Consider the following 25,027-nt stretch of genomic DNA (forward strand, 5'->3'; position numbering starts at 1 on the left):
ACAAGGCAAGCCCCCCCCCCCCCCCGAACAAAATTTAGACCCTGGTGTCTGCTGTGGAAATGCAGTGAGTTCCTCCAAAGGTTCTTTGTTCCGGGGAATAGTTCCTTTGGTGGAAACGTGGCTAGAGTCCGCCTCCTTATGTCTTGCCAGAGTCTTGCCCTCTGACAGCATTATGTAGCATTTCCAGAGCCCTTGTCAAGTCAAAATATTTACACTACACACTATTTCATCAACAAATATTTTCTGTTTCTGTAGCACAACACCATGGAAAGTCTGTTGGAGAGAGGGGAAAAACTGGATGATCTTGTGGCAAAGTCAGAACATTTGGGAAACCAGTCCAAAGCCTTCTACAAGACCGTAAGTACTGGCATCTCGCCTTCTTAACAAGTCTAATGGCCTTTCACTGTTCAGATGCCTGACCTATGCATGTGGGTTCATGTTAACCCTGCAGGCACGGAAACAGAACTCGTGCTGTGAAATCATGTGATGCAGCTGCCTCGTCCTCGTGGACACGCCTCTCTCTGCCTTTCTGCTTTTCCTCCAACTCCCATCACGCACCAGACGCCTGCTCTCAACACAAAGGACAGAACGGATGCTGTCTAATCCGGGATGGGGTGCCAGGATAAGAGCAAGAAAGGGTGGAAGTCAAAGCGTGAACTATCCGGATTGTGACTGATGGGGGGTGAAGGAATGATGGGGTGTGGTCGGGGAAGAATTAACATTTGAATTATTTTTAACCTTTCAAAGGGGAAACATCTGTGTGGTGTTTCAATACCAGCTGAGGACATGACGTGTGTGATGTGTATCAGTGACGTTGAAACATCTTCATATTATTTAATGTTATTCAGACTCAGTCAAATCTTAAAATAGTTTGATTTCAACTCTTCACAATTTTGAAAGAGCATTAACCACGTTTGTGCTTCAAGGCAACTCCGACAATCTCACAGTCTTGTGAATTCATAAAATGTGTCAGTTTTCGGTTCAGTTCTTCCAAACTTGATCTGTTTATCTTGCAGGCATAACCTTTTGGCCGACCTGGTGGCCTGTTTATTTACTGCATCGTTCCGGTGAGCCTCAGTGTTGAGTTCGATCTTAAAAACGCTAATGTGAGCCAAGACAGCAAGTGGCTGCTTGGACATGCGATATCAAAATCTCACAGAATTTTTCAATGACTTTGAAACATCTTAGCTAGACTGGATTAAGCTATGCACATGATTTGCATTTCCTTGTCTCATAGTGTTAAATGAAATCGTAAACATTCCCACTTTGGCGTGAGTGTGTTATTGAGTGGTGATGCATCTTAAAGCTGATGCGTGGTGGGAGAATAGATGTAAAATGTAGAGAGATGTTTCTTCATAGCAGCCTTATCATTAGTGTGGCTAACATGTAACCCCCCTGTCCTGTATTAACATGTTGTCTCATGAGAAGGATTCTCTTGTACTTGTACTGTAGCCATGCTTTACACTCTGACAGCCAACATGTGACACTTCAGCAGGATTTTAGAGTTCTATCAGACCTCTGCAGCCCGGGGCTTATCTTTACCATCAATAATTGTGACAGAGGGGATTCTAGCAAAACTTCAGGTGCTGTTGCACCTTCTGGCTTCTTATTGTATGATAGTCACATTTCTCCTAAAATAGGTAGACCTTTTGAAAAGAGAATAGACATATGTTGAGTGATATTACAAATCTGAGTGATTTTCACATCCCAGTCTTATTTTAAGACACTCCACAGCTGACATATTTTTATTTTACTGTCAGCGCTGTTGGCTTTGTATTTAAGTCTGACTGGGAAGAAATGTCTTTCTTCAGGATCTGCTGATCAGTTTAAGATAAAGAGATGCCTTCAGTTGTGTATTTTGTGCTTGCTTTCTGCTGTATGCGTGTACGATTTGCTGATGTGCAACATCTGCAGGCTGCATTGATGTTGAGTGCCTGTGTGTAAGGACTGTTGTTTGTGTGTGTGCGTGATCTGAATTGCTCTTTCTGCTTTTACAGTGTAATCTTTTGTGCAATATCTCTGCAGACTGTTGGCGTATGTCTCTTTAAAGTAGGGTGAATAAATGGAAATATTTCTTATAAAGGACAGTAAATTGACCTTTTGTATGTGGTATTCTTATGACTAATTCCCATGTGTAGCGTGTCCAGGGTTGATTCTGAGATGTACATTTAATTTGTTCTTTTCAAAATTTCCAAAACTTAAAAAATATGTGAAATCTATGGAGTAATGCTGTAGCTATTTGCAGTCAGGCCCTTCTGACCAGTGTGTTAAACAGTCTGCGTTAAACATTTTGATCCAGATGTGTTCTGCAAATTTTAAAACAAAGACTTCAGATAATAAACTGTATTTTCCTGTCTGTATTAACATTTTGTTTTGGAACATTGATTTGTTCATACACTAATTGTTTACAGAACATGTAATCTTGCTGAGATAAACGCACAAAAAACAGCTTCTGGTGTTCTGGCTGTATTTTCAGGCATCCAAGTGGAAACGATTTTTCCAAGGTCGTAGTGAGGTGTAGCAGGAAATCCTTTTAAACAATGTAAAGGTAAACTTGTTGTCTGACAGTCAACAGTACTATCTTTAATATCCTTTAATCAGCAAACTGCTGAGACCTGTGTGGGCTCTCCTCTGCCCTTCTACAGGAAGGTCAGTTTAGAAGCTCATGCAGCCTTCAGGTGTAGGAAATGTCGCATTTTAATAGGAACTGAATAGGTTGGACTATTCTTCCGTGCATAAAACTCATACTGCAGCCTAGATGGTAACTGCTAGGGATGTGAAACTTATAGGGTAGGTTCAGTCCACTGCACATAACTCACGCGCAAAAATCCACAAATTTCTACCAGTAGGAGTCGCTATAAGCAAGCTCAACGCGTTTAGGCTTGGAACTGTCTATGAAGGTGCATTTCAAAAACCTTATATCCATGCGTTCGAAAAATCCCATTGACTTGCATGCATTTTATATCTCTATAACCACAGGTCCGATTTATACCAAATTTGGGTCAATTGTTCCCCATGGGGCCCTGATGATTGATGATTTCGTGCAATTCAGCCAAAAGGTGGCGCTATAATTGGAGCTCAAATACAATCAGACAATCCCATTAATTTCAATGGGATTTTGAACCAAAGGACATTTTGCCTCATAACTATCCGCCACTACATCGCACATTCATAAACGCGCCGGGAGGCTTGGACCACAACAGCTTGCAGTTCTAGTTTAACTTGAAAATTGTTACAAACAACAGGTGTTATTAAATGTTAGCCCATGTGTAAGTGCATTCAAATATCCGTTTTGGCCTATGGAATATGGAGTGTAAAGCACTAAACAAATCTTGAATTTAGACCACTTACCGGTGTATCAACATTTTACTTGAATGCCTCAAATTCTGAAGCGCCTAACCCCAGACCCGATGTTCTTTCATGTTAATTGTAAAGTACGAGTTCAAAAGAAGCACTTGAATGCAGCACGAGAGGCGCGTCTCAGCCTGCAGCAAAAAGGTGAGAAGACAACAGCATGAGCAGATGAAGTCTGACCGCACAGCCTAAAAAATGTGGACGGATGTGAAAAACAAGAGCAAGACTGCTATAAACAACGGAAACAGCTCAAAGGTAAGAAGTTAGAGGAAAACAGACGCCCTTTTCCTCTTTCTGAAGTGTAGCAATCTACCAAAACAAGTCTGTTGATCCAAGAGCGAGCCCCTCTCAGTGGATGTAGTCCTAACGTTACTTTACGACGGCTAAAACCCTGACGCACAACTGATTTACTTGTTTGCAGGACCCAGTGATTAGTATTTCATCAAGGGTTTCACCTGGACTTGAAGCTGTTTTATCACACTGCTACAGGAAGTGTAGGCTGTTGACGCAAATGTTTCGTAAATATGTGGGTTAGCTGCTGAGATTCTTATCTTGCATATTTTTCTTATCTTTACGAGTCTATTTGCCAGAATCGCTCTCACATTTTCCACATTGTAGGACTTCCTGCATGAAGTGTCCTTCTGCTACAAGAAGCACAAGCTGTTGCTGATATAGCCTGCACCTCCTGTTACTTCGTATTTTCTTTCTTTCTCTCTGTGTCCAAAAACAATTGTAAAGTGGAGTAAAGAGTGAAGTATCTGAGCTGGAGTGGCAGTATCTCTGGTCCTGTCAGTGCTACAGTGTTTGTTCAAACACATGATTTGTTGCATTTTCAGATGATTGACGCAGATCTCCTTACAAGGCATCTTTTACACACAGTTCAACAGAGAAATGGTGAGCATCTGCACTGCTATATTGTCATTTTTAGTTGTAAGTTTCTTGTTTTTGATTCAAGCAGATGAACTACATGTATGTCCACTACCACAGTGCCACACAAAAAAGGGCCTTAACTATAAATACCTAAATAATTTAGAAATCTACATGAGGGTCATCACAAACCGGTCAGTGCCTATACTGACAAAGAAGTGACTGTAGTACACTGCGGTACTGTACAGGACCCTACTATTCAAAAATGACCACAGATTTGAATCAACAACTCTGACACAGTTGCAGCAAACACTGCACATCACAGCTGGAATGAAAGTGCTGCATCCAAATCCACATATTCCAGGATTTATCAATCATTCAGGCACTATTTAGGTCATATATGACAAGGTGTTTTTGATTACTTTGTTCACGCACCTGCACAATATTAATGAGCCATTCAAATGCTAGATCATTTACCTTTTAGACTCACATAGACATTTTTAATTGCATTTCCAAACCTATATAGTCTTCTGAATCAGTTATGCAGACAATTGTAACACAAACATACATACAGTATTTTATATTAACATTGTTGTCAAGTATTTCTATTTTTTTCCCTCCCTATGAAGGTTCAACTGCAGCTGTCACTCATCCTTCTCACACAGAGGGCTCTTCAACCAGGACAAGTGGAATCATCCCTGGTAAGCCCCACTTTGACCAAAGTCTTTACAGACCCTATAAGACCTGATTTATAAGGCATGTCAGAAACTGTGATTTTCCACACAACACTTCCATGAAATACACTTCTGTCTCTGTGTCCATTTGTTCATTCTGTGTTTTGGTGACTTCTCACATCCGCTCCCTGCTTATCATTTGAACCTTATACTGGAGAACGTTTGCACTTTGGTGACCTCGGGTGCCTTTGTTTGCTTGGGCAGGGCATCGACTACAATGTGCCCCTATCAGTACATGCGTGGAAGTGTTTCACTGCGAGAGCATGCAGATGCAGGGCCACACTGGGAGTTGAATCTCAAAGTTTTGCTTCTACGCAAACCCACTTTATCAGACTAGACATTTGGAAAGGGCCATGAAATTCCTCAGGTGTCAGCAATGGTCAGTAATATAATAATATGAATGTGGCATAGTGGAATCTGCAGAGCTCTGAAAGAGAGAAACAGTCTCTGACAGGAAGTGACAAATTCCCAAAGAACTGAAAAGATGTTGTTGCAGAGTAGAGCATTATTATTATTATTATTATTATTGCTAATACAGTACAGTGAAGAGGGATGGTAAAACGAGGAGCACAGATATGCATATGAGTATAAAACATAGTTTTTGGTTTTCTGTGTAGGGACTGGTTCGTTCACCTAAACATGATGGAAAAGGTAAACGCATTAATTGTGCAGTAATCCCTGCAGAAGAGCAGGGATTACAGCATGCAGCGAATAGTGCTACACTGCACTTGGTGAATGCATGTGTCCTCATGTATTAGCATATGTGTAGTTGTGTTTTAACATGTGCAAATAAACTTATGTATGTGTGCTTTTAGGTGCAATTGCAGCCACAGTGTTCATTGCCTTTATACTTGCTCTCTACGCTGTTCTCTGGAAGTGCATGGTGTCACCACCACAACGGTAAAGAACAGACAACAAGCCCTAACTTGATTTTGCTGGAGCTTCATTTTGATTTTGTTGATACAGTGATCTTTTTCACCTGCCTTTTAGTGTCACATGTTTGAACTTTGTATCCCAGTTCATCAGAGAAAGACAAACCACCTCACATGATGGGCACTCTTTCCACTACATATATAATTGTGCTACTGTATTGTGCAGTTGTCATGTAAACACACACATCCGTGTTTTCCTTTCAGAAAGCACGGCAAGGTGAGGGTAAGGGTTCATCAGAGGACTTCTGTGTGAAGACTGGCTTCTGTTATGCAGGTCATTTTGGATCTTATTGGTGTGGACTAAAATCTGAGAGCAGACTTTGCTCCGAGTCAAAGAAAAGCACCAGTGACAATATGCCACTGAAGAAGATCCTCCTAATAGATCCAAAGGTCAAACCATAAAAAGGACTCAGCTGAGTGGATCAGCAGTTTCCCTCAGCTTTACTGCCGGCTGGTGGCTCCTGTTGACTCCCAGTTCCATGTTGATGTGGTTTTGGCCGGTCAGATTGTGCTGCTTTTGTTTTGTTTTTCTGAACTCTGCACTACTGAGGGCCGGGGCAGCTCAGGCCACAGCTCACCCCAGTGACCAATAAGCTGTGTGTATGTGTGTCTGGAACAGAGATTTAGGGATATTTAATGTATGTAGATTTTTTTTGCATGTTTTGCAACAGCACCAAATGGACAGTTGCAGTTTAAACATGTCTGGCATAGTGTTTCTTTATATTTTCAAAAGTGCATAATGGCCACAGTAGGTATCATTTGCATCCATTTTAATCTGTCCTTGTTTCTTAAACATTTTTTGGGGGAAAGCTGTAAAGCTGCCAGGGGGTTCAGGGCAATCAGCCAATCATATCTAATCAAGTCTTCAGTCAGCATTTACTGTGGGGATCTAGAAATAGGTCCTTGGGTTCTTTGAAATCCACATGGTGTATTCACTTCACTCACGATGTTGTAACTACTGTATGACATTTGACTCTGTAATAAACTGGGATTTTTTCCTTTTTTTTTTTTTTTTACATTTAGTGGAATGTGAATATAAACACATGCTAACATAAGCGACAGAGTCACAATTTGGTGGAACTCTAAAAGAGACTGAACCACTTCTTTTTTCTTTTCTTTTGTTTAGTTTTTCTAACTTGGCTTAGGAATGAGGAATGAAGTTCTATGGATGGATTAATGCAGAAACTTTAATGAAACCGAGCAATTAACAGATGATGTGCCAGTGTGAGTGTAAAGGGAAAGGTTTTCTGTGTTTCATCTGTGTTTTCAGTGTGTCTCAGGTCAGATTACGTTCACAAGCTGCTGAATCCTGGAATCTATACAATCAAGAAGAGAAGACATGAAAAACTGGCCTTTTGTATGCCATTCATTTATGTGGTTACCCGGGCCGGATGGGCACATTCTGCACCACCCTCCTTAATATGCTTGTTACATGCTACTTGAGTAGCTGACTTTGTCATGGCCATGTCACAACACTTTGTTATTTTCCCGAACCAGTTGTGCAACTGTCAGTGAAGTTGAACTAAGTAATGAGCATGGAATGTGGGTTGGTGTATACCAAAATACCAGCTATTAATCATTTGAAATGTGCAATCCAGTCAAACATTTGACTTTGATAAAAACTAAGTGCATCAGCATTTTTTCAGAACATCAGGGAAGATGTGACAATAGTTACACTGAAAGGGTGGATGGTAATTGCATTGCACAAGGATTATGCTTTATATGGTGTAGAAATTCTGATTTAATTACTGGATGTCTGCCCTTAGTACCGTTGATATTATATACTTTTTATACTTAAATGTGAGACACAACTTTTAATGTATGTATCAGCTCCAGGGATTGTACAAGATATATCATTTGTATGATCAGTCATAGATGATGTTCTAAACCTTGAGTTTTTTAAATGAAAATTGCTGAGTAAAAACTGTTTAATAAAGCATTTATTAGATGTACTGTAAACTTTAAATCAATAAGTAGAATAAACCGTATAAATTGTCTTCACTACTTCCCAATCATAGTGATTCTTTATTCTAACCTAGATTTCTACCCAGAGCAAAACCAAGATCACACTCACACATTGTTAATGTACTAATTTAATTAACCGGTTCTGTGTGTTTCTTGATGAAGCTGCACTTGTGAGAACACACCTCACTAAGTTCCTTGGATGCCTTTGAAATGACTAAAACAGTCTGGCTTTCAAAGATCTAATTTCTTTGGAAGTGCACAAGGAGAGACTATACAAGATTATACATTTATTAGTTATAACAAATGTCAGGAGATGAAGTGCAAATTTGCTGGAAATGGGAATCACAACTGTAGAAAATGTCAGTAGAGCTCTCTGCTCTTACTGAGTGACCTGTTCCAACAAGTACGTCCCTGTACGTCAAATGTGAGAGACCTCTATGTTTTTGAGTCAGACGTAAAACATATGATATATAAGTTTTGGGCTTAGTCTATTTATAAAGTATCATTGGATATATAACCATATATTACACTACATGATTCTTGCAGACTCTCAGAAGGTGCACTGGTTTCATTTAACATGACTTGTGCCTCAGACCAATCTCCCATGTCCATGGTTTGAAAATAAGTCTTGTTGGTGATGCATGCTGTTTGTTGAAGGGCTGGCCTACCCCAGAGCACTGTAACTGACTGTGGACAGTAATCTGTGTGGAGTAGCACACAGGAGAGTGGCAAGGTTGAAGGAGAGGACTGAGAACCAGGAGAGGGCACTGTGTTCCTGGGTTCAGGGTCGCTCCGTGCGGTTGTTTCATTCAGAGGAGGTCTGTTATTCAAGATCTCAATGTTACAGCTGCTGCACTCTTCCACCTTCTGAGACTGCATCTTCTCAATAGTCTGTACAAACATACAGAGGGGATTATAATACTGTAAAAATAATTACACACGTTCAGTTAACAGAAGCAGGTAACAGGTAAATTGGCCCAGATGTGGATCTATTTTGCTATGCAATTTGCTTTCTGTGTTTACATCCAGATGCAAAGACAAATGTTAAAATTATTTCTGTTGAATTTAAGTTTTTTGGAAATCTGCAGGAATCTGCATATATAATTTGTGCTCCACAAATTTCTACAAGGAGGTGGTGAGTAAAATGTTATCATGACCACTTGTCACAATGGACAACAAATATACAAATATTATGCAGATTAACAGATTTTTTCCTTTAATGCTCTTAAAACCTTATTTTACTTATTTTGGAAGCTGATCGATGAGGTGCTTTCTAATGGTTTATTTGAATTCACCTGCAAAACATTATCCTGTAAAATTCAGCCAGTAACTGGAATTTAAAAATGCAAAAGGTTATGAGCCAAATGAATATGTAGAATTACTAAATCTATAATAAGTGAAGCGCAAACAATCACTTTTTGAAACCGCTCTGGAGGGAACACAGTGTTTTTTATGCTTTAGACTGCATCACATTTAGTTTGTTGAAATAGTTTAAAGTTTCCATGCTCTCCAAACAAAGATTAAAAAACATGCATGTCTTATGTACTAAATGTATGTTACGGTAAACACATAGCAGTTGTTTCCTCTCTATGCATGATTTGACTCTTTCAATGGTTTGTACATACCTCTTGCAGGAAGCTGTCTAACTCAGGAATGTTGATGTTCATACCAGCAGGATAAACAAATATGTCCTTCAGCCAACTCGTCAGACTGGAGGAGAAGCAGAACAGAAAAGATGGAGGAGAGTGGGCTCCAGGTTGTCTCCTGCAGGATTTAATGTTTAAATGAAGATTTAAAGATGAAGTTACTCACATTTTTCTTTGAGGCCACAGAAGAATGGTGCAGCCCAGCAGTAAAAAGATGGGAGTCAGTATCTTGACCAAGTGAGGAGAGTCTACAAGAGGAAAGGGGAAAAGATGAGCAGTTTATACAATCAACTAGTAAAATTCAAGTATGTGTACTGGAATTTTAGAACTTTTAGTCAAAAGAGAAAAAAAACAATAGTCCAATCAATCAACATTGTTGAATTGTTGTATCTCTGAGTGCACTGGATGTTATGGAGCTCACAGTTGCTTCTGGTCCTAATTGTGATACTGGCTGGTTGTCCAGGCCCCTCCTTAGTGAGAGCGCTCACAGAGAAAGTATACTCTTGGTTCTGCTGCAGATCCTCTATGGTTACAGACTTCCTGCGAGGGTGTTCCACTGACACATTGAACAGATCTAGATGTACACAAGATTATAAATGCCTTATTTCTAATGCATCAAAGCTCAAGAGCGACTTAAACCAGTGTTTATCTGAGATTGCTTCTAACTTCCAAATAAATGTTAACATATGATTGTTTAGAGTAGATACACTGAACAAAACACTTTTGCCCCCATTCATCATGAGCTGAACTCAAAGATCTAATCTAATGCCAATTGCACGCTCCCTCAAAACCTGCAAAATCTGTGGCATTTTGCTGTTTGATTGAACTGCACATTTTCGAGTGGACTTTTAGTGTGACCAGCCTAAGGCACACCTGTGCAATACCCATGCTGTCTGATCAGTATCAATTCAATTCAATTCAAATTAGCTTTATTGGCATGAATGTGTAACAATAATATTGCCAAAGCATCATACATACAACATAAGAACAATCAACCCCATACATTTCATTAAACAAGTAATTAAAGCGTAAAGTAATCAAAGCGTATGTGTGTTTGTGTTAAACAAAAATGAAGAAATATTAAAAATTAAAATAAATAAATAAAACAGTAAGCGTGTGTGTGTGTTAAAAAATTAAAATATATTAAAAATAAAATAAATAAATAAAACAGTAAGCGTGTGTGTGTGTATAGACATTTTAGACAATTAAAAAAAAAAATTAATTGATTAAAAAATAATAATAAAATAAAAACAAAATCTGTGTCAAATGTAAAAACAAAACAATGACTAAAATATCAAACGATCAAATTAATAATAATTTGAAAATCTGTAAAAATTTTTATCACTGGTTTCCACTGGTTGTCCTCACTTCATGGCATGAGGAGACATATTTTGCTGCAATTATTTCACATTTGGGCATTTCTTCCAGTAAAGAGGGGAGTTTCTGTGTGTCTGATATGAATTCGAATTCGGGGTATATTTGGGAAATGTTTGCAAAGTGTTTTTGTCTTAGTGTTTTATATTTGGGGCATGAGGTTAGAAAGTGCAGCTCTGTCTCTACCTGTCCTATGTCACACAGGGAGCAGAGTCTCTCCTCTTGTGGTAGCCAGTTCTGTCTGTGGTGACCCTTTTCTGTGGCCAGGCTGTGTTGTATGTTGTCAACGTTTTTCTTAGTTTGGGACATTGAATTCTCTTTTTAGGGTCAGATAACATTGTAATTTACTTTGTGTTTTGGTCGTTTCTTTCCAGTATTCAATATATTTTTCTTTCTGCTTGCTGATAATTTGGTTTGGTCTGCTTGAGTTGGTGTTGCTGTCCTGAGGTTGTTGGGGACTTGTTACTGCAGAGAGCCTCAGGACCAGCTGAGGGGACTCTTCTCTGGTTTCAGCTACTGGTATGTTAGGGCTTTGTGATGATATGTCTGGGGGTTAACAGATTTTAAGTGATTGTAAAATTTAAGTGATCTTTTCTGTATTTTTAGTAGGAGGGGGTGTTGGTCGAGCTCTGCTCTGCACAGGTTATTTGGTGTCTTTCTCTGCACTTGCAGGATGCTCTTACAGAACTCAGTATGGAAAGATTCTATGATTGTTTTGTCCCATTTGTCAAATTCATTATTAAGTTTTAGCCCCCAGATTTCGCTACCATATAGAATTATTGGTTCTAGTACAAATTGGAAAATTTTAAGCCAGATTTCAATTAGAATATATAAATACACGTATCTTGATAAGCCACACCTGTGAGGTGGATGGATTATCTCAGCAGCAGTCTTAGATCGTTGAGTTCAGCTCATGATGAATGGGGGCAAAAACAAAGTGTATATAAGTTAGTGATCAAATCAAGAATTATTAACACTGAAAGCTTTCCTCTGCACCCACTTGTAGCATGACCCGGGAGCGTATCAGATCCTACTTCCTGCACTGTAACCAGGTACCCAGTGATGAACGCAGGATGAGCCGGATCATCCTCATTGTAACGCCACTCCAGTGTCACAGACGAGGAAGTACTCTGAACAGGTTCAATCAGACTCGGGGACGGTACAGCATCTTATTTTTTGAGGAAGGGAGACCGATTGAATCAATTAGAATTAAAGCAACAGACTTCAAGCAACAATACAACTTCCAAAAATGATGTGAACCTACAGGGGCTTTCTATCTGAGGCCTGCATTGTTGTGCTGATGTCAGAATTTGCTGCAAAAGATTTGATAGAAAGTGACTGCTATGTCTTTTTTCCACTGATTTGGCTTTTATCAAATTATCAAATTAAAGCTGGTGTTTGGTTCACAGACGTCAGTCGTCAGACGTCAATAAATACAATTTGCATGGCCTACTTGTCTCTGATCCCCCCTGTCTATTCCTCTCTGCATATCTGACAAACAGGAAAAATGGTGTCTTGTGTATACAGTAGATAACATCTGGGGGGTGTCCTCATTAAAACCTCTGACGAAGACATCCTGTGTCAAAACTTTATCTGGCACACCTTATTAAACGTTGAATTCTTGGCCCTGTGCTCAAGACCTCTCCTGCAGTGTGTCTCACCGCCCTATCTTTTGAGGCACCAGTTCGGAGAACTTTAGAGCTTTTAGAACTTTAAACCTTTTAAATCTTTTAGAACTTTAAACCTTAAATACCTTAAACCATGTACCTGTGAGACAAGCAAAATGACAAATAACTTCATGAAGAAATACTGTTGTCAGATGTACAGATCAAAAGTTTTATGCAGTTGTGGCATCAATTCTTCTAGGTACACTTGCACATAGTTCTTGAAGGAACTCTGCAGGTAGGTTGGCCCAAACATCTTAGAGAACAACCCACAGTCCTTTTGTGGATTTAGGCATCCTCAGTTGCTTCTCTCTCTTCATGTAATCCCAGACAGACTCCATGATGTTGGGATCAGGGCTCTGTAGGGGCCAAATCATCACTTCCAGGACTCCTTGTTCTTCTTTACACTGAGGATTTTTGCAGAAATGCAAGCCCAAACTTGCGAGGAACCTCGACCATGCTTCTATATAGCAAATACTGCAAATAATCTTGGGCTGACGACTATGCCTATGGTCACCAGCGTTGCCAGTTTCTTTGTGATTCTTTAAAGAGCTTGGACAGCACATCTGGAAACCCCTGTCTGCCTTGAAAATTCTGCCTGGGAGAGACCTTGCTAACTACCCTGTGTCTTATTGCTGTGCTCAGTCTTGCCATAGTGGATGACTTTTGACAGTAAATCTCACCTTGTTAGCTGACTTTGGCTGTTCCTCACCCAGTTGTAATCCTCCTACACAGCTGTTTCTGTTTCAGTTAATGATTGTGTTTCAAACTAAAAATTGAATTAGTGATCACTAGCACCTGTGTGGTATAATTGTTTATCATACACCTGAGGATATGCCTACAAAATCTCTGACTTTGTGCAAGTGCACCTAGAAGAAGTGATGCTGTTTTGAGGGCAAACATTGATTTAATTTATATTTTTATCCTTTTCAGTCACATTGCATTTTGTTAATTGATAAATATACTCTATTAGGTTGTCGATTTTTGAAAGCATTCTTACTTTACAGCATTTCCCACCATTACCTAAAACTTTTGTACAGTACTAGAAGACAGACATGCATTTTCAGTACAACTTATTAATGAGTAATAACACTCACTGAGTTCTTGTGAGTATCCGGTCTGTATCTCCAGAAGTCTGTGTTCATTTGCAATGCATCCATAGATCTTAAATGTATACCCACAACCTGCTTTGAAATTCCCTGCAAAATAAAGGTGAATGACAATAAATGCCATAATAGGATAAACTTAAAGGAGACGTTTGCAGAGACCACTAAAGGAAAACAATGATAAAAAAAACCCGTACTCGCAGGTAAGAACAATGTGTTGTTTCCCTGTGGCACTTTCATCCATCGCAGAGTACAATTCTCTGCATTTCCCAGAACGCACCACTCCACAGTATAGCCACAGGTGGCAGTGTCCTGCTCTTCCCAGGACAGATTAAAACCAGCAGCTTTGCTGCTGCTCAACCGTTTCTCCACTGGGAGGATTTCTGGATGGAGAAACATATTTCAGATTGTGGTGCTGATTGTGTGTTGTGGTACAACTTGACAAGTAGTGTAGGTAAATTCGAAGATCAATATAAACAAACAAATCAACTACAGGGAAAAATCTCCACCACTGAACTATTTTTCATCTCACTGTTAGACCAAATATCTTTGTCCCAAACTTAATCTTAAAATGATTTAATTGTCACCGTATGATGATTATCTAACGGCAGAAATTCAAGCTCTGGACCACTACCAACATCTAATCCAACACTACATTTTGCAAAAGTCTATTCCAGCTCATAGAGCTTGATTAACGACAACAAAAACTATAAAATTTTCACGAAAGTAAACTTTAGATTTTAGAGGTTGCTGTTGTCACAGAGGTTGAACTTCAGAATGTTGAATATCAGCTGATTCCACATGTGTTGCTCACCTCCATCGTCCCTCTGTGGGATGGTGATGTGAGCAGGTGGGGTGGAGCCCATTTGGACAACAGCCTGGACAGTGAAATTATACTGTCCTGGACCAATGGAGACCTCTGCCTCAGTTTGTCTACTCTCCTTCCACTCTGTCCAGTTTTGGCCTTCCTGCAACCACTGAACTATGTAGCCTTGGATATTCACCGTGGCTGCTGAGCCAGGAACATGCTGAGAACAAAGGTAGTCATAGAAGTTAGGAAAGGTGCATGCTGCTGTGACATATAATGCCTTAATTAATCCAATCAAAGAGTTTTACACCGCTATTTATGTAAAATAAAACATTAAGTAAATAGACTAGAATCTAAGCGTCTCACTGGAGTCCATAATAGAGTAAGTTGACGACTGTTTGGGTCGGACAGCTGTTTTATTCGCCTCCATACATCCAAGGTAACCAACAAATCTGAGGAAAGCACATGAAGGTTATTATTTTAGGCATAACAGGCATGGGAGATCATTCAATAGTATCAGCATACTTTTTGTAGGACTGGAGTATTACCAGTAGTTTATAGTCGGGCCTTGAACCAACTTTGTGATGTGTAGGACCTTGAATTGTTGGCTTGTATTGTTTCTTGCCTGCTTAAAGCTGTGGTAGGCAACATTGGAGAAACTAGCAAGAGACAGCTAGAAAGTAACCAACTGAAAAACTCTTTTCCCCTCACTTCAGGCTTCCCCCCAAACACATTTTTATGTGCAATAGAGTGTGCAGGTAGGTAGAGAGGCAGAGAGGCCAGCCAGTTCCAACTGAATGAAATTATTGGCCATTCTTATTACAGTTCTGTGACAACCACAGATACCTGATTTATTTCCTTTTTATGTAACATTATTTGATTTGTGATTGGTGGCAGGTTTGTGGTGGTGGCAGCCCAGCTGATGGTGAGTTTCCTGTTTATTTCTCCTTTTTTCTTGTGATTCTGTTTTCCCCTTGTGTTTTGGCCTGCCTGTTTGTGTCTCCTCCTCTCCCCCTGCGTGCTCTCTCTCTCTCTGCCTGTCTCTCTTCCTTTCCTCAGGTCCACTCACCTCCGTCTTCCGTCAAGTCAACTGGGCTCGCCTACCTGTCCTCTCCCCTCAGTCAGCCTGCCACCACACTCTTCCACAAACCCCCTGGTCAGCTCTCCCTCACCTCCACTTCCTCAACCCCTTTTTCCCTCAATAAAACCTGTTTCACTTGAGCGTTGCTTTCTGGTCCTCTCTGTCTTGCACACACAACAAGGTTTTCAGCAAAAATATTTCAACAAATATAACATTGCCTACCCCAGCTTTAAAATAAAGGATATATATCTATACATCTATAAAGAAAGATGGACATCATGCAACTGTCTTGTCCTGAGATAGGTTGAAATATTTGGTCTTTAACGGCGATGAACTTGGACTTGACCACACCCTGCATACAATCCTGGTAATACACAATTTGTTGTACTCACAGGTTGTGAAGGACATGGGCTCTGTCCATTTTCCCCATAGCCTGCCATTGGCGGAACAGCGAACCCTGGTTGAGTAGCGGGTGTTGGGAAGCAGATGGTCCAGTTTGACTTTGCAGAGACCACTCACACTATGGCAGCTAAGCTGTTACACACAGACAGAAGGTAAAAAAACAACAACAAACAAAAAAAACAACCCCACCATGCACTAAAATTCTGCAGAAACTTTCAATTCTGCTATATAAATATTTTAGTTGACCAGATTAAATTCACCTCAGTGCTGCTGTCTGGGTCTGTGGTGACCTGACAGAGGAGGTTCAGTTGAGTCAAGTTCCCCTGTACGATCAAGGACAGAGTAGTGTCTGTCACCCCAGGGCTTACTCGCTCCCACTCCACAACAGGAAACACTAACAGCAACACACACATGAAATCCACACATCTGATGAAAGCTACAGCACAGTATTTAAAGTCTTTAACCCTTCAACAACAAAACTGAAAGTGTACGGTAACAACATATATGTGTATATATATGTATATATATATATATGTGTGTGTATTCCTGATTCTGTTTAGATGCTTGCGTGACCTCTGACCTCTGTCAGAGATGTTGAAGCTGTAGCTCTCTGTCTCCTCTCCCAGCTGGTCCTTAACCACCACATTGATGTTGTATTCTTCCAACTGTGAGATGGCCTGGAAAGTACAAGACGACGGCTTGCATTTGATGGGAGCTTGGTTCCTGTGTTTTATAACAACAAAGAAAGGACAAAGGATGTTTGGTAGGCTATTTGATTAAGAACAAATATGCTTAACCTTTTCAGCTCGGTTTAGTTAGAGTGTCATCAAGGTGAATACGGTTTACTTTTGTATTTTAGTTTGAAGAACATGGAGGCCAAATTAATTAAACATCCATTTTATATTTGAAACCTTATTGTTGACTTTTATTAAACGAATAACAACAATATGCTGCATCAGGAATCTCTTTACAAAATTGTGATTGACTGTAGCTGACGTTTTGGTCACAGACATTCTTCATTTCATATATGCTGCACATAATGGACCAGTACATACAAAAATACCGCCACAAAAAAAACCTCAATGCTTACTCTATGTAGAGAGTGTGTGTTTGCTTGTTGCGATCGTGCTTGTGTCGTTGCCTGCCTGAATCCCAGGTGCATGTGACATTTGTCATGTCTGAGGTCACACAGCTGAGGTTTCTGGGCTTCTGGGGAGGAACTGCAGCACACACACACACACACACACACACACACACACACACACACATATATTTAAAAGTCATTTGAAATAATAATATTAAAAGAATGTAAATAAAAATAATAATTATTCAAACATACAACTGACGTAGTTCCAGACAGGATGGCTCTCGCCTGTTGTATCTGTGCATCTGAGTGAATAAACTTTAAGGATTCCTTTTGGGATGGTCAGGTTGTCTACAGCAATAGCCTTGACTCTGGCTCCAATGCTGATCAGAGGGTAATTGCTGTTATTGAAGGTCATGCTGGTAATATCGACTCCACTTGGGGGAACACAGCAGAACATAGCGCTGGTACCCTCTCTCAGCACCCGCTGGAACGGAAAGATCTTGGTCTTATCCTTAGCCTGGGTTTCTACAGGTCACAGAGCAGAGTTACAGAGTACAGTCTCATGAGGATTTGGCCGGCAGAGTGTACAAGCAGGGGTGCTGTTAGAAATCCCTCTAGACAAGTGAAAAACCTCATGTATCATCCATCCATCCATCCATCCATCATCAACCGCTTATCCTGCGTACAGGGTCGCAGGGGGCTGGAGCCAATCCCAGCTTAAACTGGGCGAAAGGCAGGGTACACCCTGGACAGGTCGCCAGTCCATCGCAGGGCCACAAATAGACAGACAACCACTCACAATCACATTCCTCATGTATCATTAATGAGATAATGTTGTTTTTATACTGCCTTCACAAATTATAAAAAATAAAAATGTTCCATCCAAGTGTATTATGGCCAAGCAGAACATGAATTGCAACAGACATTTGCAATGACTGCAACAGGCACTGCAACAGTTGAGAAATACAGATATAAAGATTGGTGAAAGGGAAAAGAAGAAGGATGGAGGCATGACTCTTGCCGAGAGAACAAAGTCTTATCTTGCTTATGTGTCATGATCTTATCAGTGAAACAGTGCAGACAAGAAACTGAGCTGTTTTTTATGTATTTTGTGGATTAGTTTTACTCACGGACATTGACAATTAAGAATCAGACTACATTAGCATCATCTTACTATAGTTGGTTATCCAGTTGCTCCAGGGACTCGGGACAGACTGATTGTAGAAATGTCGTATCCTGACCGAGTGGTCGACACACTCTAGAGGCAGATCAGAGGTCCATGTCCATATGTATTCATCTGAATCCGCGGAAAATATACTTACATTTCTCTAAATTACCAAAAATAGTAAACACAAAAATAGCACATGAATTTCACAGGAGTTTGTGATTATCCATAGCATCACCAGAGTAAGACCAGACAACAAATCTATCAGTACCCACATTGTAAATAATGGTGTGGTTTTCAGTGCGGCCGATCTGGATCTCATAAAAGTCACCCACTAAGCCACTGTGGTTTACCAACCAGCTCACCAAGAGGCTTTGCTTGTCACTGATGGCCCGCAGATGACTGATGTTCGGCCTTGGCGGCTGCCAAACTAGCAAACAATGAAACTCAATGAATGCAAAGTTGAAGGACACATTTGAGGTGTTTTAAAATGTTAGATGAGACCAGGAATTAAACTCACCAGCATCCAAGCAGCTTCCACCGTGGGCCTCAGACAATATTAGATACAACCTTAGCAGGTTTATCAAGGATATTCTGAAACCTATCATCCTCTCAATAGACAAACGATCAAAGCAAAAGCAGAGTGAAAGGCTGGCCATTCAATGCACACACTAACCAAAAGTCTCATGAGTCAATGATTAATTGCAGCCCGCCCACAAATACTGTGAGAGTATTGCATAATAACATTTCCGTGGAACTCATGAGTGGAGTGTAAATGTCAGACTGAAACACAGATGTTTTCCACAATAGTTTTATGTACATCACAATATTAATATGACACATCACAGCTCTGATTACAGAGATTACAAGAGAACACATATCAAACAAAATGTTAATGTTGACATTGCATGAAGCAATGTACACACAATAAATTATCAGAAAAGCAGATGAACATCAAACAGCTATTCTTTACAGAAATCACCTACAGTATCAGACAAAATCTTTGGCACTTAAGTGAGAAAAAAAATGACAGGAATAGTTCCTCATCCAACACAGTGTGCATAGGTAGCCTTTCCATAAAACTATACACATATTTAATATTTATACAATAATGTCAGTATACTTTTAGATGCTCACAATCCCTTATAAATATTATTAAAGATCACATGGAGAAATAATAGCACTTTATACATAGTTTGGGGAAGGGCTAACTTGGCTCTCAAATATTTTCTTATAAGTGCATATGGGAAAATAACAGCCATACTTCAGTCCAGATGTCCTGGTAGTTTCGGTCCCAGTGTTCGGGGCACAAAGGTACCTCTGCCATCAGACAAGTGCAACGGATACTAAAAAGAACCATAGTAGGAGTAAAAACACAGGGAGTACAAGTATAAAAGCTGATTTGCAAAGAATTTGTTTGCAAAAAGGCACAATGGTTTCTTCACGCAGGAAGAGAATGATTAATGGCCGCCACATATATCTATGTATACTTCCTCCCTGCAACTATTCCCTTATTTACATATTCAGTTTTTTAAAAATGAACATAATCCATCACATTGAGATGGATGCAAAGGCGCACATACACAAACACATATAAGCAACAGATATATTATTGTGGGTCCAGTTATATGTAAGACAGCTTGCATTGCAGGTCTCTCTATGAGGATTCTCAGAGATAAACAACGTTCTCCTCGCCTGCTTCCTCCCCATTCTGTCCTTCAAGAGAGAGGTAAGCCTGCGGGGTAAGGAGGGGGGTAAGAGAGGGAGACGAGGAGTAGTCATCCTCATAAAGTCTGTGACCTGTGACCTCTGAACTCCAGGGACCCAGGGTTCGCCTGTCCAATGGCAGGCTGAAGTCTGCTAGAAGGAGAACAACAGAAATGCTTAAGAAAAAGACTGTTTTGGAGGGAGGTACTTATTTTTCCCTGTATGCACATTGTAGAATCAAATGTTTCATTGAATTCTCTGAAAACTTTGTACAATCAATGTGTCCAATATTCTCACTATACCTTACTGATGCATGTCCGCCTCCACAATATACCACTATTCTAAAACACATTCACTATAGCACAATTCAGTTTACTGTCTGTTTCATGAGCTAGGTTCTACTGTCACATAAACTGGGTTGAAAAAGTACTGTGAAGCCTCACTTGCAAATGACTGAATGTGTTTGTTTGCTTTCCAGAATTATATACATGGAATGGAATATGAGTACACTTACTGTTGTTGGTCATTAATGGCTGTGAAGTGACCCTGCTGCTTAAGGGGTGGATGGAGTCATTTACAGGCCGGGGGCAGCCGTGGCTGTCACTGTAGTTTGGGTATGGCAGACCATCCGGAGGCTGTTTGCTGTGTGCCTGGCTCAGCAGGGTGTTGAGGCTGTTGTAGAGGCTGGCACTGAGGCCAAGGTTCGCGGTGTAGCTGGAGCTGTGCAGAGGGCCGTCATGGTTCTTTCTTGGGACAGAGAGCAGATTCTGGTGCTGGTTGTTGTTGGTGGGCTGGTGGAGGTGGTTCTGTTGGAGGGAAGCAAGTAAAGCCGCCTCGTTCTCGTACACAGAGCAGTTACCATCCAGGCTGCCAGAGCGGCTGTGGTCGGCCACCTGGGACATTGAAACAACCACGGAAAGCAGAGGGACATTTCTTAGTAGTGTCCAATGTTTTAATTTAAAAAACTTTTCACAACACACCTCCTCTTTTTCTTCATTATTGTACTTTCTGTCACCTTCCTGTCTCTCCTTCCCACTCCCTTTCTTACCTTGTATCTATCCAATGGTATCGTAACAGGCAGGCTGCTCTGGCGGTTGTGTCTCCAGCTCTGCAATAGCCTCTGCTGGGCTTCAATCTTCTCCTTCTCCCTCTCCACAATCCTCTGGCCCTCCCTCAGTCGGTCCAGATTTTGCTGATACTCCAGCAGCTGAGCTGCCAGCTCCTCACGCTCACAGCGCAGACGCTCGGCCTCCAGGAGGCACTGCTGCTCTCGCTGCTCCAGCATGCTCTCCTGCTCACTCTGGAAACACAGAGAGTTCAGCCACGTATTATTTCTTCCTGTTCTGACAGAGTTTCTACACTACCAGTACTGTGATTGGGATTAACAAGTTCAGATACAGTATGTCCTCGCAACACTTTACAAACATACTGAGTGTTGGATTTGAAATTGTAAAGGGATCAATGCACCCTAAAATAATGTAACAACTGTTCTCATCTGCACAAGTAATAAAATCACCATGCATTGAGTTTGATAGCAAAGTGTGGTGATAAAGTGCAAATCGGTACAGTTGTAAACATCAGAATTGTGAGACAAAAGTGTAAGATGTTGGAGGCTGCTGTCTTCCACTGCGTCTCACTTACTTATTAGCCAAATACCTTCTTCTCTGCATGATAGAAAACTCTTTAAAACTATACTTAGTGGTTAGATTGTTTTTGCTTATGGAAATATCAATAAATAATGCATAGTGCTAAACAAAACACCAATAACTTATGTACTTCACAAAATGTATCAATGGAAGGGATTGATGGCTAGGGCCAAGAACTGTTCTGTGGGGAGATGCACGGTTGTGTTTATGCAGTATACGGCTGTATTGTTACGCCACACTGCCACAGTGAGTGTGTTTGAGTATGAGACTCCAGTTCAGCCAATTTGAATGCACTGCTACCACATGCTATGTGAGAGTATATGTGTTGCAAAGGTTTAGAAAACCAGTTGGCTTTACGTACAGGCAGAAACTCGGTCAAAGGAAAAAAGAAGTTACAACATCTCACCACAAAATAATTGTGAGAGCGTCCAGAGTCTGACTCAGCTTCTTTATAGTTGGCAACTTTTGATATCTGCTCGTATCTAAGTATCTGATCAGGGGCAGGTGAAATCATAGGTTTGTTGATATGTGACAGCCTTCATTTTTTTATTTTGCTGAAATCTACTTCTTATCTGTATATTTCTATTCATGTGTTTTTCACTATTTACTTTGACAGCAGAACATCAGCATGCTGCATACCTGTTGTTTCTCTCTGGTCAGACACTCTTTGTCCCAGCGTTGCTGCTCTTGCTTCAGCTTCACGTGGCGTTTCCGCACCTCATCCACCTCTTCTTTCTTCTTCTCTGAACGCTTCTTTTCCACTTCCTCTTTCTTCTTATCCATACTTCTCTGCTTCTCCTGCTCCTGAGTTACAACAGAAACTGGTTTAATCTTTATTGTGTATTTCAACAAGAGGCAACTGAATTCTAGTCTAACTTTCTCAAAACATTGATCCATGTTACAAAGTCAGTAGCAAAATAAAATTTTTGACTGGTACCAGACTGTTTTGGAGGGAAGTGAGGGTTCGGAGCTGAGGTCTTTCTCCTTCCTGGAGAAGGAGTTTCTGGACTTCATGGCAGCTGTCTTGGAGGGTTACGGCAGCCTGCCAACACAATGAGGAGACACCTGATCACACTCCAGTTACTACCTGTATAACTTAACCGCTGTCATTTAGAGTCGGGATAGTTTTTGATGAATCAGTATTTTGCTTATTGAATCTGAATCAATTCAGATACTGAAAGATCTTTTCTCACCTGCAAACTATAAAGAAGCTGAGTCAGACTCTGGACGCTCTCTGCCACCTACAGAAAACTGTGTTATTACAGGGGAACAGTAATGCATATTTGTTTTATCCACAAACATTCCTAACCTTTAACAGTGTCCCTTTGGTGTCTCCTCTTCTCAGCTCGACAGCAGAGCTCCACAACGCGCTGTCCAGCCCCGTCAGCTCGCTGTCTGATGCAAGAGAGGTGGAGCTCACACTGAGCGTGCTCAGATAATCCGCTGTATCAACAAGGAGGAAAGACCAAAGTAAATGTCCCTACCGGCAATGTGGCTCACCCGCATCAGTAAAGGTCATGTAGTATGTGGGAAGCAAATTTAACTAAAGGACAAACATTGACATTCAGAATTACAGTGTATATCTGTGACTCACGTTCGGAGGGAGACTCCTGGATGCTGCTGCCGTGGCTGTTGTAGCTGCAGCCCTCTGGTGCTCGGACAGGAGAGCTCTGACTTTGCACAGACAGGCAATCACGAGCCTGTAGAATGGTGATCAGGTTCTCTGCTGCAGAAGAAGCAAATATCATTCAAAACTCAGGATTATTCTGTGAACAAGTTTGTTTTCCAAACAAGACAATAATACAAACCTGCAGCATACCCAATCACTTTTATTAAATCATTCACTTGCACTTGCACTTATGTTGTTTCCTATGGTATTTTTCATATTGATATTTGCAGAGTAATTCAATTTAAATTTTAAAAAAGTTTGTCAGTCTAATACACCAGTCTGATTAAAAGAAATGTATTTGAAAAACTGCATCTCAATTGATTAAAAGTCCTCACAGGAGTTCTCTCTTATTTTTACTGTTTAGAGTTCAGGTTGAAATTGGGCTGAGCTAAGGAATTATATGATGTCTCCACTCTCATCAACTACAGATAAGAATGATAAAGGTGCGAGTGGTCCAGCCACGAAATACTTTTTATAGCAGACATTTTGACTTGACTGAAAAGCCTAATAAAATTAAGCAATAAAATGAATGATTGGATCATTCAATTTAAGTGTCCCGGGAAGCCATACGCAGCCAGTATTCATTCACATAAACAAGGACCTAGAAATGGCTAAACTTAAGGGGATGCAGCCATTCTTAATGTTTCTAATTATAGCTGTCCTGCCATGACATGTCAAAATGTCTGCTGTGAAAAAGGTCAATAAGTGCAACAAAAAAAGTTAAATACCAGTGTTGTACTATGGCTATCTACAAAGAGCTTTAAGAAACTGAGTAAGTTTGTTTAAGATTAACCTTGTGAAACATTTTTGTCAAAACTGATATCATCATGCAGCCCACACCCTTTAGTCCACCCAGTTTTTAAATTTTTTTTACCTTCTCTGAGTGCAGCTGTGAGCAGCAAGGAGGCCTGTCGTGGTGTCTCACTGTCGGTGTCTGGTTGTACCAGCAGATGGCGATGTGGTACAGGTTCTGGTGATCGGAGGGTTAAATCTGTGAGCTCAGCATAGAGCTGTAACTTCTCCTCTAGACTGGTGCAGATTCGCTGGTCCTGACCCAACAGTGTCTCTACACAAAACAAACACTAAGATTAGGATTTCTTGTTGTTTATGGTTCTATCAGAGAACATTATGAAGTCTTTGCTGACCTTGGAACTTGGTGATCTTCTGAACTCTCACTTCTGCAGCTCTCCTGGCCTCCTCTGTCTCAGCACTTCGCTCCTCCTCCTCCTCTTCTTCAGGACAACTGCCAGTTAGACCAGTAGGTTAGATAATGAGTAACTTACACACATTAACCAGACACACACACATGCACACAGATTCCAGGGAGAAGCCAAAACATATGCATACCTGCAGGGACACTTAGACTTGACTTGACACACATTCTCACACACAAACACACACACACCTCTCTACAGCTTGTCGTATGTGTCTCATCCACGCATTCCTCTCGTCTCTGGTGGTGGTGTGAACTTCATACATCTCTGGTCCCACTGAGGAGGCGGAGATAAGGAACATCCCTCTCTCCTCATTAGCTACTTCTCTAACAATGAGCTTCTGCAGAGGGATTACAGGAGGCTTCTGGTCCTGAAAAAGCAGATAAAACCCATGAAGGGTTAAAGGACAGAGATAAATGGACAGATAGCTGGACAAAGATGTCTCTGATTTCAGGTCGATACTTACCACAGCAGCAAATATGAAGCGCTGATCTTTCTCTTGTAGGAATACCAGAACGTCTGTGAGCAGGAGAGCCAAAGTATCTGAAAATGGATGGGTAGAAATACATGTAGATTGGGTTTCTGTTGAACTCAAAAGATCTTGTG

The 25,027-nt window shown here is 40.7% G+C and overlaps 4 protein-coding genes across 10 annotated transcripts in view; 2 read left to right on the forward strand and 2 right to left on the reverse strand.

Moving 5' to 3' along the window:
- ykt6 (YKT6 v-SNARE homolog (S. cerevisiae)) overlaps nt 1-2,364 on the forward strand; it is a 6,901-nt gene extending 4,537 nt beyond the window's left edge. Inside the window, exons 7-8 of the mRNA XM_046035803.1 lie at nt 256-357; nt 452-2,364. Coding sequence (XP_045891759.1) covers nt 256-357; nt 452-487 — 138 coding nt within the window. The 3' untranslated portion in view covers nt 488-2,364. The remainder of the gene's footprint in view (nt 1-255; nt 358-451) is intronic.
- Nucleotides 2,365-3,306: 942 nt separating this feature from the next.
- On the forward strand, nt 3,307-7,888 carry sb:cb288. Of its 2 annotated transcripts, XM_046033971.1 has the most exons (5): nt 3,314-3,609; nt 4,191-4,248; nt 4,851-4,922; nt 5,771-5,855; nt 6,092-7,888. In XM_046033971.1, the coding sequence occupies exons 1-5, from the start codon at nt 3,550-3,552 to the stop codon at nt 6,138-6,140; spliced, it is 324 nt and encodes a 107-aa protein (XP_045889927.1). In that variant the 5' UTR covers nt 3,314-3,549; the 3' UTR covers nt 6,141-7,888. The 2 variants fall into 2 exon arrangements, with proteins under 2 accessions (XP_045889925.1, XP_045889927.1); XM_046033969.1 differs by lacking the exon at nt 5,771-5,855 and having other exon boundaries at nt 3,307-3,609; nt 7,158-7,888.
- Nucleotides 7,810-18,793, reverse strand: osmr (oncostatin M receptor). The gene is made up of 17 exons (XM_046033968.1): nt 18,706-18,793; nt 18,461-18,615; nt 18,195-18,348; nt 17,273-17,545; nt 17,024-17,153; nt 16,514-16,656; nt 16,194-16,327; nt 15,924-16,065; nt 14,817-14,902; nt 14,457-14,670; nt 13,840-14,025; nt 13,634-13,735; nt 11,873-12,040; nt 9,920-10,072; nt 9,665-9,746; nt 9,478-9,562; nt 7,810-8,743 (listed from the first exon to the last, which is right to left on the reverse strand). The coding sequence occupies exons 1-17, from the start codon at nt 18,791-18,793 to the stop codon at nt 8,345-8,347; spliced, it is 2,694 nt and encodes an 897-aa protein (XP_045889924.1). The 3' UTR covers nt 7,810-8,344.
- A 187-nt stretch (nt 18,794-18,980) lies between these two features.
- The window catches only part of LOC123959730 (rho guanine nucleotide exchange factor 28-like), a 41,311-nt gene continuing 35,264 nt past the window's right edge, over nt 18,981-25,027 (reverse strand). For 5 of the 6 annotated variants that reach the window (XM_046033976.1, XM_046033974.1, XM_046033975.1 and 2 more), the window contains 12 exons: nt 24,888-24,964; nt 24,613-24,791; nt 24,353-24,450; nt 24,082-24,273; nt 23,133-23,264; nt 22,848-22,981; nt 22,732-22,779; nt 22,476-22,580; nt 22,178-22,342; nt 20,941-21,192; nt 20,407-20,785; nt 18,981-20,045 (listed from right to left, as the gene is read on the reverse strand). In XM_046033976.1, the coding sequence (XP_045889932.1) occupies nt 19,855-20,045; nt 20,407-20,785; nt 20,941-21,192; nt 22,178-22,342; nt 22,476-22,580; nt 22,732-22,779; nt 22,848-22,981; nt 23,133-23,264; nt 24,082-24,273; nt 24,353-24,450; nt 24,613-24,791; nt 24,888-24,964 (1,952 nt within the window). In that variant the 3' untranslated portion in view covers nt 18,981-19,854. The remainder of the gene's footprint in view (nt 20,046-20,406; nt 20,786-20,940; nt 21,193-22,177; nt 22,343-22,475; nt 22,581-22,731; nt 22,780-22,847; nt 22,982-23,132; nt 23,265-24,081; nt 24,274-24,352; nt 24,451-24,612; nt 24,792-24,887; nt 24,965-25,027) is intronic. The other variant, XM_046033973.1, reaches the window with a different exon arrangement.

Source organism: Micropterus dolomieu, linkage group LG21, assembly GCF_021292245.1.
Source record: "Micropterus dolomieu isolate WLL.071019.BEF.003 ecotype Adirondacks linkage group LG21, ASM2129224v1, whole genome shotgun sequence".
Classification (NCBI taxonomy): Eukaryota; Metazoa; Chordata; class Actinopteri; order Centrarchiformes; family Centrarchidae; genus Micropterus; species Micropterus dolomieu.

Bases quoted from the DNA above. Each gene is read 5' to 3' on its own strand.
- sb:cb288 (XM_046033969.1), top strand. From the start codon at position 3,550: ATGTGGACGGATGTGAAAAACAAGAGCAAGACTGCTATAAACAACGGA. The intron at 3,610-4,190 runs GTAAGAAGTTAG...TTGCATTTTCAG, and splicing joins ACAACGGAAACAGCTCAAAG to ATGATTGACGCAGATCTCCT. The intron at 4,923-7,157 runs GTAAGCCCCACT...CTGTGTTTTCAG, and splicing joins GACAAGTGGAATCATCCCTG to TGTGTCTCAGGTCAGATTAC.
- osmr (XM_046033968.1), bottom strand. From the start codon at position 18,793: ATGATAGGTTTCAGAATATCCTTGATAAACCTGCTAAGGTTGTATCTA. The intron at 16,657-17,023 runs GTAAGCATTGAG...TATAAAACACAG, and splicing joins ACACACACTCTCTACATAGA to GAACCAAGCTCCCATCAAAT. The intron at 14,671-14,816 runs GTGAGACGCTTA...CTTTGTTCTCAG, and splicing joins TTACTCTATTATGGACTCCA to CATGTTCCTGGCTCAGCAGC.